The 15,392-nt window shown below is 40.8% G+C and overlaps 2 protein-coding genes across 4 annotated transcripts in view; one reads left to right on the top strand and one right to left on the bottom strand.

Moving 5' to 3' along the window:
- EML5 (EMAP like 5) overlaps positions 1 to 9,068 on the top strand; it is a 328,115-nt gene extending 319,047 nt beyond the window's left edge. For both annotated transcript variants that reach the window (XM_075065608.1, XM_075065607.1), the window contains 6 exons: positions 182 to 354; positions 2,304 to 2,466; positions 3,624 to 3,727; positions 5,958 to 6,111; positions 8,361 to 8,461; positions 8,819 to 9,068. In XM_075065608.1, coding sequence (XP_074921709.1) covers positions 182 to 354; positions 2,304 to 2,466; positions 3,624 to 3,727; positions 5,958 to 6,111; positions 8,361 to 8,461; positions 8,819 to 8,855 — 732 coding nt within the window. In that variant the 3' untranslated portion in view covers positions 8,856 to 9,068. The remainder of the gene's footprint in view (positions 1 to 181; positions 355 to 2,303; positions 2,467 to 3,623; positions 3,728 to 5,957; positions 6,112 to 8,360; positions 8,462 to 8,818) is intronic.
- Positions 9,069 to 13,232: 4,164 nt separating this feature from the next.
- The window catches only part of ZC3H14 (zinc finger CCCH-type containing 14), a 45,929-nt gene continuing 43,769 nt past the window's right edge, over positions 13,233 to 15,392 (bottom strand). For both annotated transcript variants that reach the window (XM_032774209.2, XM_032774211.2), the window contains exon 18: positions 13,233 to 14,480. The gene's annotated coding sequence lies outside the window, so the exon portion shown is untranslated. The remainder of the gene's footprint in view (positions 14,481 to 15,392) is intronic.

Raw genomic sequence — 15,392 nt, 5'->3', positions numbered from 1 at the left:
TTAAAGTAGTTTTTCTTACCATAGTCTGAGAAACTAAGCTAGTATAGTGGTTGTGACACTATGTTTTGCATAATAAAGTATCCATTGAATGTTAATGAGAAACTGGTGGTTATGGATTATTTTGGAACATGCATAAATAGAAACATTTACTCCTCTTTTCCTGGTTTTTATTTTCTCACAGAAGATGCTGAACAAAGTCAGTTTAGGACATGCAGCTCGGACTATTTCTTACAGCCCCGAGGGGGACATGGTGGCTATTGGCATGAAAAATGGAGAATTTATTATCTTGCTGGTGACCTCTCTAAAAATATGGGGGAAAAAAAGGGACAGAAGATCTGCTATCCAAGACATAAGGTGAGAAAAGTCATGGCATTTATCTGCCCTTGAAATGTAATAATAATGAGCTGATAAAGTAAGCAAGCAATAATTTAAAAACAAAAACTCCACTAACATAAGGTGATTTATTTTATAAGGAAGTCCCATATGCAAAAGTTGCTATTCATCTGGAGTTCATATACTTAAAACACCATATTAACCCCCTCGCAACCCAGCGTAATTTTCAAAGTTTGTGCTTTGAGAATAGTTTTATAATACAATATAATTTACTTTTGTATAGTATCCATCGTACAGAGTATTACAAAATGCTTTGCAGAGAGATAGAATAGAGTGAATGCTTTACAGAGTTGGGTATAATGACTTCAATACAAGGCATAAAGAGAAAAAGGACATATGAAGATGGAGTAGAACAAATGGAGTAGAACAGAAAGCTGGAACATAAGCAGTAGAGATGTCAGTAAGTATTGTCAGACACTACTTACAGTGAAGGGGAAAGGGAAGGGTTCTGTCATAAGTGGGCCCACTTCAGAACTCTAGATTCAAAAGAGAAGAAATCATCTCAGCCTCTTAGAAGGAGAGAGAAGTTCAACAGAGGTAGGGTAGCGCAAGAGAAAGAGTGACTCCTGATTGAGGAGAGTCACAAGGAGGGGAGATAGATGACAAAATTTGAAATAGAATAGTAAGTGGCAGATAATAAGGCGACTGTAAAGTAAGAATATTAAGATGGAGAAAGTTCATGGAGGGATTTGAAAATGAGGACAATTCTGAATTGGATATAAATAAGATGTAATTGATTGTAATGGAAGATGGGGAAGTGACAATATGGTTCTGATTTTGGTGCAAATGTAGTCAAGCTGCAGCATTCTGGATCATATAATTTAAAAAGTAAGGATTTAAGAAGACCATAAAAACAGAATAAAACATGTTCCTTGCCCCAAAGAGTTTATAATAAAAAAAATAGACAAGATTAGACAAGAGTTCAGGGGAGAGAGTAAGGAAAGATCATTGGTACAAGAAAGAATTGATTGATTCCTAGAATAAATTAGTTTTAAGGAGTGATTTCAAGACTAATGGCTTCACAGACAGGGAGTAGGAACCAGCAGATTTAGCATAGGGCAGACTGAAGGTAAACATTGTGAGCGAAAAGGAGACAGTATTGGAACATCTTTATGGAGCAAAATACGATCAAAAATATAGCAGGAAAAGATACATTTGCACACTGGTGTGATTAGATACTTAATAGAAGAACTATAGGGATTTTCACATACCAGTTTTGCCTGGCAGGTCTACAAACATTAACATTCACCAAACATAAATTACTCCAACATTTTTATTTCAGTTTTAAATCTTGCATTATATAATAGATTATTCCTCCCTTTTCAGTCTTTTGCTTTGTAAACAATGTGTTTTCCTCAATATTTAGCTGATTAGATTTCATTTTAGCCACATTTTATTCAGGTGGTCCCATCCAATGGCTCTTCTCTCCATTCCATCCTTCATTGCTAAGAAAAATAAAATTGATTCTGTCTTCTGTAAATCTACATGCCCATCTTTTTAAAGTAGTGAAGATTAAATCTTCTTTCCAACATCTAGAAAGTTAGTCTAGCTAGAATGAAATTCAGTCGGACCATGTGCAAAATGTTTTTGCTATGAGAACTCATCAAGAGAAGCAATAATAATTCAAATATATTGTAGAGAAAAAAAATCACCTTTTTATTTCTTTAAATCTCTTCTATTACTAATAATAAATCATGCTGAAAGAGAAAGTAGGACCAGACAAATGTTGTTTTCTCTTGTTTTTCATCCCTTAGAATAAGAGCTGCATCCATTTTGTAACACTACCTTGCCAAAAAAAAAACAACTTGATATCAGAAGGTTGAAAAAAAAATAGAAAAAGAAATTCTAAGATCTTACATTTTTCTTCTTGTGAATTTCAATCTCTCTTCTTAAACTATTTATCTATTCAGGTTCAGTCCAGATTCTCGTTACTTAGCAGTGGGTACTAGTGAGAATGCAGTGGATTTTTATGACTTGACATTGGGCCCCACGCTAAATCGAGTTAGCTACTGCAAAGATATCCCAAGCTTTGTTATCCAGATGGACTTCTCTGCAGATAGCCGTTTTCTCCAGGTATCAGTCATTTGAGATCATTGTATTTATTTTTAAGTTTGTAAGTAAATGTACTGCTCATGAAGGTCTATTAACACTTGTTCATACCAAATATATTAGTGACAGACACCATGCAAGGTTCCTTATGAAGCTCCAGTAATCACATCTCAGTTTTGACAAGCAGCTCCCCCAGTATTTCAGTCCTGGGCCTACCATGGTTAGAAACTGACAGCTGTGTTAAATGTTGAGGTTGTTTTGTGATAGGCATGTATAGATCACAAATACAAATAAGTTGTTTGGACTCATCTTAGTACCTGAGTGTGAGAAATAAATACAGAAAGCAGAAGTGTACTTCTGAATTACTAAAAAGTGACACTGACTGTTCACCTGCCTCATCACCTTGCTGAAGCTGGGTTTGTAACCTTTTGGAAATGAGAAGGAGTACAATCTTTCTTCCCAGGAATCATCAGGAAACGATAGCAAACCCTTCAGATTCTTGACCATAATAATAGAGAAAATGCCCCTGTGCACATCCTATCAGTACAAGCCTCCTCTGATGAGCACTCTACCCATGTTGCCATGGCTCTCACAACGCATCTACACATTTTGACCCTTTTCTATGAGGTCACAAGCCCAAGCTTCAGGCTGCTGTAATTTACACTGGCCACAAATGGCTCCAACAGGCCAAAAATAAATATTGGGATCAGCATGGAGTAGAGATGTGCTAGCAGCACTGCATTTTCTCGACTGCACCAACATCAGGGAGGAGGAATAGCATACGAGCTCTTATGTGGCCTCTTCACCACCAAAGGATCACACGCAGACTGGGGTGAGCCTCCCCAGGCCAACTAAGCAAAGTCCAGTTTATACCTGCAATTTTTACAACATTTACTCTTTTAATTGGGTGCTGTGTAGTAAGGAATGTACATGCATTTCACTCACATTTTATTGGTAAGACTTTTTTAAATTAAAAATTGATCACCATTTCTCATTGTTCTCTACTTGTATACATTTTTGGGAAGCATGAGATCTTCCCACAGAATACTTCCTCTGAGTCTACTCTATTTCAGAGCCATTGATAATAACATTGAGTGTATAATTATATCCTTACCACTTCAAATATCTTCAAACATTTTTAACTCAAATGAACCCTTATTTTTGGATGTTCATCCTCAAAGGTCTCTACTGGGTGTTACAAAAGGCAGGTCTATGAAGTGCCTTCGGGAAGACAGCTTATGGACCAGGCAGTGATTGACAGAATAACATGGGCCACTTGGACCAGGTACCTAATTCACACAGATTCACTCTTGCTACAGGAGTAAAAGTTCAGATGTCTCTCACCTGGAAAGAAAACCATAGGTCTGGAAATGACCATATTATCATGAAGGATACCGCAACGCTACAGCGTTTGATCTATATTGTTCTTTAAAACATGCCTGATTGATCTGGCAACAGAGTAGTTGTACATTATAAAGTCACATGGGAAGAATATATAGGCTCCACTTGAGATCACTGGCAATTACTCCAATCAGAGTATTAGATGCATATGGTCTCTGGATGGAGGTTATGAGTTTTCGCGCTCTTTAAGTACCCTTTACAGCTTTTGATCCAGCATATAAGGCAGCAGTTTTCAAACTGTGGGCCGAGACCCCAAAGTTGGTCACAAAGTTGCTTCAGCCCTGGACAGTGGCACTCAGGTTACAGACTCCCTGCCTGGTGCTAAAGCCCTTGGGCTTTGGTTTTGGACCCCAGCACCTGGGCGGCAGGGCTACGGCAGGCTCAGACTTTGGTCCCCCCTTCTGGGGTTGTGTAGTAATTTTTGTTCTCGGAAGGGGATCATGGTGCAATGAAGTTTGAGAACCCCTGATCTAAGGCAACCTGAGAGATCATACATCCCATTCTCCCAGTTAATTGAATGTGTTGCAGCAGTAGCTGGAAATAGTAATTTGAGGGTAAGTCAGGAAAAAATATAAAATGGATTTCAAATAAAAACCTGCATAATACAAGTCTGTGATCATTTAAGTTTTACAGAGCCTATTAGAGCATGTGTACTAGACAGTGCTAGATTTTATACAGTACTGCTGTTTACCATATGAGAAAGATATGATTATTATTGGTGTATTCAAAAATATACAAAAGAAGTCATTGTATAAACAGATTATATGATATTTAAAATGATATTTTATTATGTTTGGCATTAGTTTTATTTTTTTAAACTACATTGTTTTATTTTACATTGTATATTTAATTACTTTATTTTGATTTTTATAGAAATAAAAATCATTTTGCAATTAGGTTCATTTGACAAATCCGTAAAATCACAATCAATACAAAATAACAAATCGTGCAACATACCTTCATTCATGCACTAAAGGTTAACTGAAAAAATAATTCTTTTTAAAAACAAAAAATCACCAGCCCCATACATCTCCCACTTTCTCAAAACCCTGAACAAGAGCTGGGATCTGTACCATGCCCTGAACTTTGGCAGACCTGAGCTACTTCATACCATTGTGGGGAGTGAATTCCAAAGTCACTGGGTCTTTAAAGAGAGAGAATGTCAGCAACCCATTCCTTTTCAAAACAAAAGGGTTCCTGATCATAATCAGGATAGTATCAGATAGGCGGAGAATTTTCAGGTCATCAGGTTCCGAGACATTTTTGCACATATTCATTTTATGATTTAATAGTGAGTTAATTTATTATATTCCTCATTTGTGTTTGAAAGAAACACTGTCAGTTGACCTAGCTCTAACTGTATCATAACTTTATTTTAAAATATAATGCTCAAGCCTGATCCAGACACATTCTAGCATCCCAAATTTTCAGCATATAAATTATAATCCATCATATAATCCACTGCTGGGTTTCTCTTCAGGTTGTGGAATGTACATGTACATTATAATTAAAGCTAGCCAGACACCAACAATTCCATTTCATGAGGATTTTCAAGGTTTGAAATGTATTTTAGATCCAGTGCAGGATGAAAAACAAACCTTTCAAAAGTTTTTGCAAACTGGAAAGTTATTGAAATGTCCGTTTTCAGAGCAAAAGGGTTAGCTTTTGATTTAGATCTCTTTCTGGAATGGACCAGGGTCTACCCTGGACCTCGGGAACCTTTCGTTCAAAAATGCCATCAAAATTCATACATCTCCACAAAACATTTTGATTTCAGTGAAACAGCGTTTTCCCATGAAAACATTTCACAAAAAATGTTCTGACTAGCTCTAATAGTAACATCTCTGTTCAACTTCTGTACATTGTACTTCACATAATTTATTTTTCTATATTTGACAATTGCCTTGTTGGTTAATTTTAACTATCAATTTCAAGATCTGTTTTTTAGCTTTGTTAGCCATGTTGTTTGGGAGGTTTTTTGGTAAATAGTTTACTTTAATTCCAGATTCTCATAATTGCAGAATACTATAAAAATCAGTTTATTATTTCTAAACCTATTGCTTTTCCTACTATGCATTAGTTGCCAAGGGGGCCCTCTCACCCTTCTATTTCAGTATTCTAGGGGATGAAGTAGTTGGAATCTGGTCCAGGCATGCTGAGAAAGCTGATGTGAACTGTGCCTGTGTCTCTCACTCTGGAATCAGCCTTGTAACAGGCGATGACTTTGGCATGGTCAAGCTGTTTGACTTTCCATGTCCTGAAAAATTTGTAAGAATCTTTTGTTTGTGTGATTGTAACACAAAGTGCTTTTGATTTTGTGACATCCTATCTCTGGAGGGAGGGTGGTGGTAGTGCTTTTTCCCCGCTGAGTTTATAGCTTTTTAATGTATGCTTTTAGTTGTAGCTCCATAGTCTTACAAGCTTGTTTGCTATCCAGGATTTCCTAAACCCTTGTACAATAGCTGTAGCCACAATCCATGATTTCAAGTAATCTAAAAAACCAGCAATAGTACTTGCTTGCTATCTTGCATTAATAAAGTGCCTTCATTATGAAGATCTCAAAGCACCCTACACATGTGGATAAGTAACACTATCTCCATTTTACAGATAAGGAAACTGAGGCACAGAGGTTAAGGACTTGATATGGAAACAAACTGTGACTACACAGTATAAATTAACAGCAAAATGGTTGCACTCGTGTCCCTATCTGTAGGTTATTTCATGGTAACAGTTATTGTTTGGCTCTTAAATCCCTTTAGTCAGAAGGAACATAATGAAAATGTAGTGGAAATTTAGAGTTCATCACTGGCTCCTGTAGCAAGGAGACAACTTTCTGAACTGTGAACAAAGACATGATTTCTCTTAAGCCATGTCTTCATTACCAAAAAAAAAAAGTGTGTTCTGATGGGAAGGCTAGGCTTTAACTTGAGTCACTGAGTAACACGTGAAAATAATTGCATTGTCTTCACAAGGACTTGTTACACACCTTTGTTTGAACACAAGGCCTTAAGGCAGGAATCTGTAATTTCTGCATGGAATGATGTCAGAAATAGTCTGTTCACAAGCTGGAACATGATGGCCAGGCAAGAAAGAGAGTCAGTGGAGGGAGCAAAGCATGAGTCAGAAGAAACAGGAAATTAGCCAAAAAGTAAAAATAAAAGGAAAGTAAAAAAATTTGGTTTTTAATTTTTTGCCCCCATTCCCAATGTCTCCTCCCTCTCCTGCCACAAAAGGTCTACCTTATATTCAAGTATCTGCACATACAAATACTGCCCACCTCACAGACACCCATCTGCCGAAAGCAGGCTGTAACAGGGTGATGCTCACCTCTGCAGCGCCTCCTGCTGGCCTCCTGGGGAATTAGCCTGCCTGCCTCCGGAGCGCCCTCTGCAGGCTGGTGTCCTGGGTGTCACTGCCCCCCTCCATGTCCCTCCCAAACCCCGCTGCCCCTTTCTCTTGGGGGCTGCCCCCTGGCAGTACCCCCCCCAGGGGAACCCCCATCCACTATCCCCACCTCGCCTCAGTATCAGGCTACTGCCAGTCAGTGCCTAGCCCCCCGTTCACTGGGACAGAGTGCAGTGTACAAGCCACTCATCACAGCCGAGAGAGGTTTGGACCAGTTGCCTTGGCCGACCCCTGGGCTACCCTCTGCAACCCCAATACCCTTCGGGGCCTTTAACAAGGCCTGCAGCCTGGGGGGTTTCCAGGCCAGAGCTCCCCAGCTCCTCTGGCCCTCCCCCAGCCCTGCTCCACTCTAGGTACCCTCCTAAGCAGCTAGGCCCTTCCCTCTCTAGAGGCAGAAAAAGACTGACTCTGCTCTTGGCCTACTGCCCTCTTATAAGGGCCAGTGAGCCCCAATCAGCCTGGGATCTGCTTGCTCCCAGCCACAGCCCTCTCCTGGGCTGTTTTAAGCCCTTTAAGGCCAGAGCGGGTGACCACCCTGCTACACAGGCACATTCAAAAAAGAGCAGTGGCAGGCTACCCAAGTTGGACTTAGGCATTGCCGCACTTGAACTTAGATCTCCTACCTCCTAGGAAAATGCCCCATTCACTGAGCTATGGGGTGTTTTGGGGCTAGTCTGTCTCTCAGTCCCTCCTGTTAAAGCTGATCTACAATGATATAAATATTTGTTGGAGCAGCATAACCTCTCATCTCCCAGCTCCCTAACCACTGGGCGCACATGCACGTGTGTTTGTGTGTAAAATTGCTTTATACCCCACTGGATAAAGACATTAAATTGTCTCTAAACTATGGGGAGGGAGGTATGTGCACACACACACCCCCATAATTTAGAGACACCTCTACACCCATAATTCAGAGACAATTTAATAGCTTCTACTTTAAATGCATTTCATGATGCATTTCATGAAATGACCCCTTTAGCCTAGGAACCTGTGGAGCATTTTAGAACCTTCTAGATACAGGATACTAAACATTATACACATACTCTTTACTCTTTCTTTCTAAAAAAGTCCAATGAGGAGGATTCATGATCTTGCATGTTGTTATTTTTTAGGCAAAACACAAGCGATTTTTAGGTCACTCGGCCCATTTGACTAATATTCGATTTACAAGTGGGGATAAATACGTTGTCAGTGCTGGAGGGGATGACTGTAGGTAAGTATATCTTTTCATTCTTCCCAAAAAGTAATTAGAAATCTAATATGTTTACTCTGAGTGGACAATTTTTAATAGTGCAGAGATAATGTTCAAGTTCAGAATCTGAGACATTTAACCAGTTATGTATTTGTTCCTTATCGTTTGTAAAGAAGCAGTCAAATATTTACAAGACCTGATTCTTCTTATTTAAGAGTGGTATGAACTACAGAGATGCACTAAAATAAAAAAAAATAAACTGTAATGGCCAATATAGTTTGACATGTTTTTTAATTTATTGGAAAATAATTTTTATTGACGTTTCTTTTATATTAAACATATAATAATTTTTAATCTCTCAACTTTTTGAAAATGCAGCTTATTTATCTGGAAATGTGTGCATATGCTTCATTAAGAGAGACATGGAGCCTTTGCAAAGAGGATACTGCGGAAAATTACAGGCATGAAAGACCCATGAGCGCAATGAGACATTCTACAGTGCCCTGCATGCTTAAGAAATGGTGCTGATCAAAGACAGACAACGATCTGTCTCTGAAAGACAAGTGTCTAGAGTCTATCAGAAGAATAGACTATAACAAATATGCTGCGCCCCCCTAGATTTGCTACAGTATTGGATAACCCATGTATGGATTCCATTCACTGCCAGACATTGAAAAAGAAACACATGGATAAAAGGAAGAAGTGAGTTGTGGATCAATGTACAGTTTTCCAATCAGATAGTGGGGTTTTAATCAACAGATGTTATTTCTCACCTAATGCTGTATGTTGATGCATTTATTATCAGCACGGATGTGTTTCCTTTAAATTCTGGGGACTGAATATCATTGAAACAGGTTACTCCTTTTTTTATTACTGAAAGGAAAACATCTAGCAGTTCTTAAATAAAACTACACAGTATTTTAATAAAAGATTAAAGTAGTAAAATGGGATATGACATTTCTATGAATAGTCAAAAATGAAGCATTGTCTGGTGAAGCAGTAATAGTAAAGTTTGCTCCTTAGACCTGCAGTATTCATGTGCTTAGAGGCCTGGGTCATAACCCTGTTTGGTGAATGCTGTCAGGCTTGTATGAACCCATTTTTTAAGGCTAATTTAGTGTTTTTGTTGCACTTAAACATTAAATTAGTTCCATGAGCAGAAACAGATTTGCTCACTTTGCGAGTGCCTTGCCCACAACCTAAAAGTCTAACTCCAGTTTTTGCCTTGCGATAAAAGTGTTCTCAGTGGAACAGAGATTACTGTTGTGTAAGTTGACTAAGCTGCTAGTCTCTTTGCTGGAAATATGAAATAAGATAATTTTAGTCTCTGTAAAGACTGGGGTCATCACCAGTTGCAAAAATAGAATTTCACAGCAATAGGAATTGTTGATTTTATTTTCTCAGTATCACGTGGAGGATGCAGAGAGAACATAATCTTTCCAAACACTGGTATTTTGTACAGTCACATTTTTTAACAGGAATAAAACTAGTTGGAAGAGATCTTTGTTCAGCTCTCTCTCCTGATTGTAATGTAACATCCAATCATAACTCTTCTTTAAGTAAGCATGCATATTAAGAATATGGGCCTGCCTGTAACCCTTAGTATAAGAACATACTTTAAATGGCAAAATAACACAGACTCAAGCATTTTAGTGATGATAAACTCCAGGAGAAAGTTGCATTTTTGGTAAAACTGGGGAAGACTGCTTCAGTTGTTTGTTTGAAATGATCATGCAGTGGAGGTGTGCTGTGGGCTATATCTGTTTTTTAAGCCGTGCAGTTATTTTTCATGCAACATGAAAGGGAGCAAAAGTAACTAGCTCACAGGTTGCATTAACAAAGTGCTATTAAATGTGAGTAGTGTTGCTGTGGTCACAGTTGTTATTGTCTACTTAAGTCAGCATTTGTTAAGGACAAATGGCATTTGATTCCAAGTTGAGATAGCATAGCTGTTGTTATTCACCTCTTATCATTTTACTCCAAGTAAATGTAAAAAAGAAACAAATAAACCTTAGCACCCACTGTAGATATCTTGTGTGTGTGGTGGGGAGAAAGGGAGAGATTGCATAGAGTAGATGAGAAAGTACAAAGAGATTCAGCCAGACCACTGTACTCTTCCATGTCCAACAATGCTTGCTGTTATGTAATATAGGCCCTACCAGTTTCACAGCCCTGAAAAACATGTCCCCAACTGTGAAATCAGCCCTCTCCTGGAAATCTGATCTCCTCTGCTGCAGGGAGCCTAGGGCTCCAAGTTGCTAGTCCGACCACACTGGGGAGGGACAGGAGTTTTCCTTCCCCTGCACTGCCACTCTTGGTGGAGATATCAGTCCCACCTCCAGAGGCAGTGCAGAAATGAGGGTGGTATATCCTCTCTTCTGCGCTGCAGCAGCCCAGAAGCTAAGATCTGGGCTTCCATTCCTCCACTCCCCACCCCCCAGGGCTCCTGCCACAGCATTAGGCAGTGAACTCGGGGCTTCCTCCCACAGTGGAGCTTGCTGGGCTGTGGGCTTTTGCTCCCGGTGGGTGCAACTGGGGCAGCCTGGGCTCTGGGTTTCTGCCCCTTCAGTCCCTACCCGCCCAGCTCCTGCCATGGCTCTGGGCGCCTGGGGGCTTCCACTCCACAGTTGCACCCAGGACTCAGGGCAGCCTGGGTCAAGGGCTTCCTCTGCTGCTCCCGTCAGGGCAGTGCAGGCTCGGGGTTTCACCACCACCAGTCACTCCAGCCGGAGCAGCCTGGGCACCTGACACCGTGGCCTCTGCCATGGCTCCAGGTGCCGAGCTCAGGGTTTCCTCCTGGGGCTCAGGGCTTGTGCTCCTGCCAGCTGCAGTCAGGGCGGCCTGGGCTCAGAGCTTCCGCCGCCCTGCTACTCCAGCTGGGGCTCCGAGCAGTCCAGACTTGGGGCTGCCTGGGCTCAAGGCTTCAGCCCCGCAGCTGCAGCCGGGGCTCAGGGCTTCTTCCCCTGCGGATTCTACCAGGGCTCAGGGTGACCTGCTAGGGGCTTCTGCCCTGAAGCTTCTTCTGGGTCTGGAGCATCCATTTTTCCTGGGGGACCTCAGATTGGCGAGGGAGCTCTGCCTTCATCTGTCCCTGGCATGAACTAGCAGCTAGGAGCCCCCAGGTGGGGTGTACCCAGAAGCACTGGGGGGTGGGGGGAGGGCAATCCTGCCCACCTTCACCTCCAGGAACCTCCTCTAACTGCAGGAAGCTGAGAGGGTGCTAATTTTGGGACCCCCTAAACAACTTTGCAAGCACCCCCCCCCATTCCATTTTGGATGTGAACCCTCACAGTTAAAACATTCTGAAATTTCAGATGTAAACTGACCAATTTTAAAACCCTCTGGCTGTGAAACTGTCCAGACTGGACCATGAATTTGATAGGGCCCTAGTAATATTCAACACTATTGACCCAACAAATAATCTTATACAGTGTGTTTCCTATATCTAACTAGAGCGTCTTTCACAACAGAAAAATGTATTGATCTAATATCAAGTGTCTCAGCCAGGCAAGATTTGGAACAGATGATTTGTTGCCATTACCACTACAGTACAATAGTTTCACTAACCACACAGCTGCTGTTCTAAAGTATAAGATACTAGGATTAGGGTCTGTGCTAGGGTACACCATTGACTCAGATGAATTGCACCTGACTGACAGATGTGAGATCAGAATCATGCTGCAGCTTTACTCTTACTGCCCATTATTATTATTTAAAAATTAATAGTTAGCATTTATCTATGCTAGAGAAATCAATTGTTAGTGTAGTAATTTGTTGTTTTGCACCCTGTGTTCCACCACTGATTCAGTGCAGCTATACTACACATCTGAACATAGTGTAAGATTTGCCCTTGTATCCATGCTAAGGCTGCCTTACAGCAGTTCAGGTGGGATGACTGTCAAAAGCTCTTTTAGCTAATGACCCTCTTTAAATTGCCAGCTGAAATTCATCTTTCTGCATCTCCCCATCTACCACAAATCCTATGCCCACTATCCCCCAGTAAATCTTCAGCCTGTGACTTGCACCCACCCCCTACTTTCCCAGAGTATCCTCTTCTCACACTAACCATTCCCCAACCACCATCTTCAGTAGTGCCCATGCTATGGCTGTGCCACTCCACTGCTAATTTGCCAGCTGATACTTTTTCACTGAGGAACCACAGAGGTACATCAGAGCACAAATACCAGCACACAATGCACCACAAATCACCACTGGGGCTGTAGCAGGAGGTGCACAGCTGCTATCTACACTCCTTCTACCCCCAAACTCCCGAGGCATCTGTTCCCCCATTTCTGCCCCTGTTTGGAGCTGGGGAAAATAGTGTCTTAGCTGCAGATCTGTGGGGGCAGAGTTCATGTTCCACAAGCAAACTAAGGAGGTTCATTGCTGAAGAGAGATTTTGTCTTTGACAGCAGTAGGAACTGACAGCTCGTATCAGTGGGATGCGTTTACACTGACACACAAGTCAATAATGCCTCAATTAGGTTTTACACTCACTAATGTTAGTGGTGTAATTTCAATCAGGCCACGTCTACACGACGCGCGAAAATCGATTTTAGATACACAATTTCAGCTACGAGAACAGCGTAGCTGAAATCGATTATCTAAAATCGATCTACTAACCTGTCTTCACCGCGCGGGATCGATGTGCGCGGCTCACCATGTCGATTCCGGAACTCCGTTGGTTTTGGTGGAGTTCCGGAATCGATGTAAGCGCGCTCAGGGATTGATATATCGCGTCTAGATGAGACGCGATATATCAATCCCCGAGCAATCGATTGTAATGTGCCGATACGGCGTGGCCTCAGTTAGGTGCCATGCTGCTAAGTGAAACTCTTCTGCAGTGAATACAAGGGCCAATAGCCTATGGGACGTTATAATTGACCATTGGTACAGAAAAATGCCTTGTGTGCTATGGCCTTCTAAAACCTGGAAGGAAGGAAGAATGTGAAGGGGTGAGTGGTAGAGTTGTTCTGGAGGTATGCAGGATAAGTATGGGGGCTGGAGGCTATAACGGCATTGGGAAAGATGCCTTTCCCTTGGCTATGCAGCACTAAAAGAGGGTACTGAGCCCCAAATACTCTTTTTCTTTTTTTTCTCTTTTTTTTTGTATCCTGCCCCTCAATCATACAGGTTCACTTTCTAGTTTGCAATGAATACAGCTCTAGGATACCTTTAAGATCCACAAGGTAATTTCTTTTTATATTAAAAAACTAAGTTTCAGAGAAGCAGCCGTGTTAGTCTGTTTCCGCAAAAAGAACAGGTAAAAAACTATTAAAACCCCTTATACAAGTGAAAGAATAACATATGCTAGTCTAGATACCCATGAATCCATCTGTTACTGAAAAGTATTTAAATTAACAAAGAGAACTGACATCCTATGCAGACTGGAATTCTAAAAAAATCATCTCAGACTTAAACATGATCCTATGTAGTCAAAAGAGCCAAGATGTAGAAAAGGTTAGGGTAGAGGGGAGAACTAATGAGTCAAATGTATTCAATCATTTTAACCTTAAATGGCTCAATTTTTCTTAAACACATTATCACGGGACACCATTATTTGGATCTAGGAAGGGGTTGGGGGAAGAGCAACTTAGTTCAGCGCGCCTTCTGAGTAACTGAACACATGCACCAATAAAGTCAGTATTTAGCTAGAACAAAAATCTTAACAATGAGCATAATCAGAAGTTGCTAGAGTTACCCTAATTACAGAAATCTGGTTAATGTTGGCTGATACCTGCACCACCTGAAAAACAGCACACGGCACCCAAATAACTATTTAGATGCTGTAAGTGGATAGCAAGCCCTAACAGTATGGAAGGATGAGCTATTTGATTTTAATATATACTCTTCTTACAGCAGCAAAGTGACATGTTTTCCTGTTTGATTTATCAGCATAGCAGATGCAGCAAGCCTTAATTTCTGTCAAAAGCAAGTGGTTTTTGGTTAGAGTGTATACAATAGACAAATGTCTTGTTGCTAGCTTTGTTTTGGCTAGTGAGTGAATCATTCTGTGGCCTTCTTCCTGAATGTACCATGCCTAAACAAAGGGAAGAAAAAGATATTGCAGGTCACAATTTAAACTGCCATATTAGTCATAGCAACCAATTTGACTGAGCAGCTCTAGCTGTGTTCATGTATATGCTCTTTCATATCTGCAGACTTTCCTGCCTCTTGTCATCTGTTCTTTTTTTCCCTAATGTTTACGGTACCATTCATTGTTAGTTATCTGGATAAATATGTGAGCATGCCAAAACTTACTATGCACTCTTTGTACCAATCACTGTGGTATTGTCAGACCAAATCCTTTTCTTGATTTTGGTCCTCTTCAGCTTCTAGTCTTAAACCAAACTGGTCTTGAATGCCTGATTATTTAAGCGAAAGAAAACTGGGTGCATAACATGGAGCATGGCTGCAACACATCTGCTTACCAAATCATTCACAAATAAGTGAATACAATCTCAGCAGTTATTGAGAGGTTTTTTTTGGTCACGTCTACTTGAGTTATCTATAGTAAAGCTTCTAATCAGGATTGGGCTCCCATTGTTATTATCAATGTAAAAAGAACTAGGAAGACAGAGTCCATCCCCCAACTATAAAAACAAGGGGGGGGGGGGAGTTTGCAGAAATGGCATACAATATACGAACATGGTAATGACAAGCAAAAGTTAATTCCACTTCTTTAATTATGGAGGATGTGCTGAAGGAAACAGCAAGAGGGAAAGAGTAAATAAGAACAATGGGGTGGGGAGAAAAGGAAATAGTAAGGAAGGAAAGGTGGAGAGTGAGGTTGCCAATGGAGTGACAAGCAGAAGGGGCAAGTGGTCAATGAGTTAAACCCGCAGATGAAAAATGTCCAGATTTCAAATTGAAAGAACTAGCAGCTGGTGTCATTGGCAGTGAAGAAACAGCTGCTAAGAAAGAACCCCTCTGCTAGTTTGAGTGGAAGGTT

The sequence above is a fragment of the Chelonoidis abingdonii genome, chromosome 4 (genome assembly GCF_003597395.2).
Source record: "Chelonoidis abingdonii isolate Lonesome George chromosome 4, CheloAbing_2.0, whole genome shotgun sequence".
NCBI lineage: Eukaryota > Metazoa > Chordata > Testudines > Testudinidae > Chelonoidis > Chelonoidis abingdonii.
The sequence above is the reverse complement of the archived record's forward strand: the minus strand, read 5'-3'. Positions and strand labels throughout refer to the sequence as shown.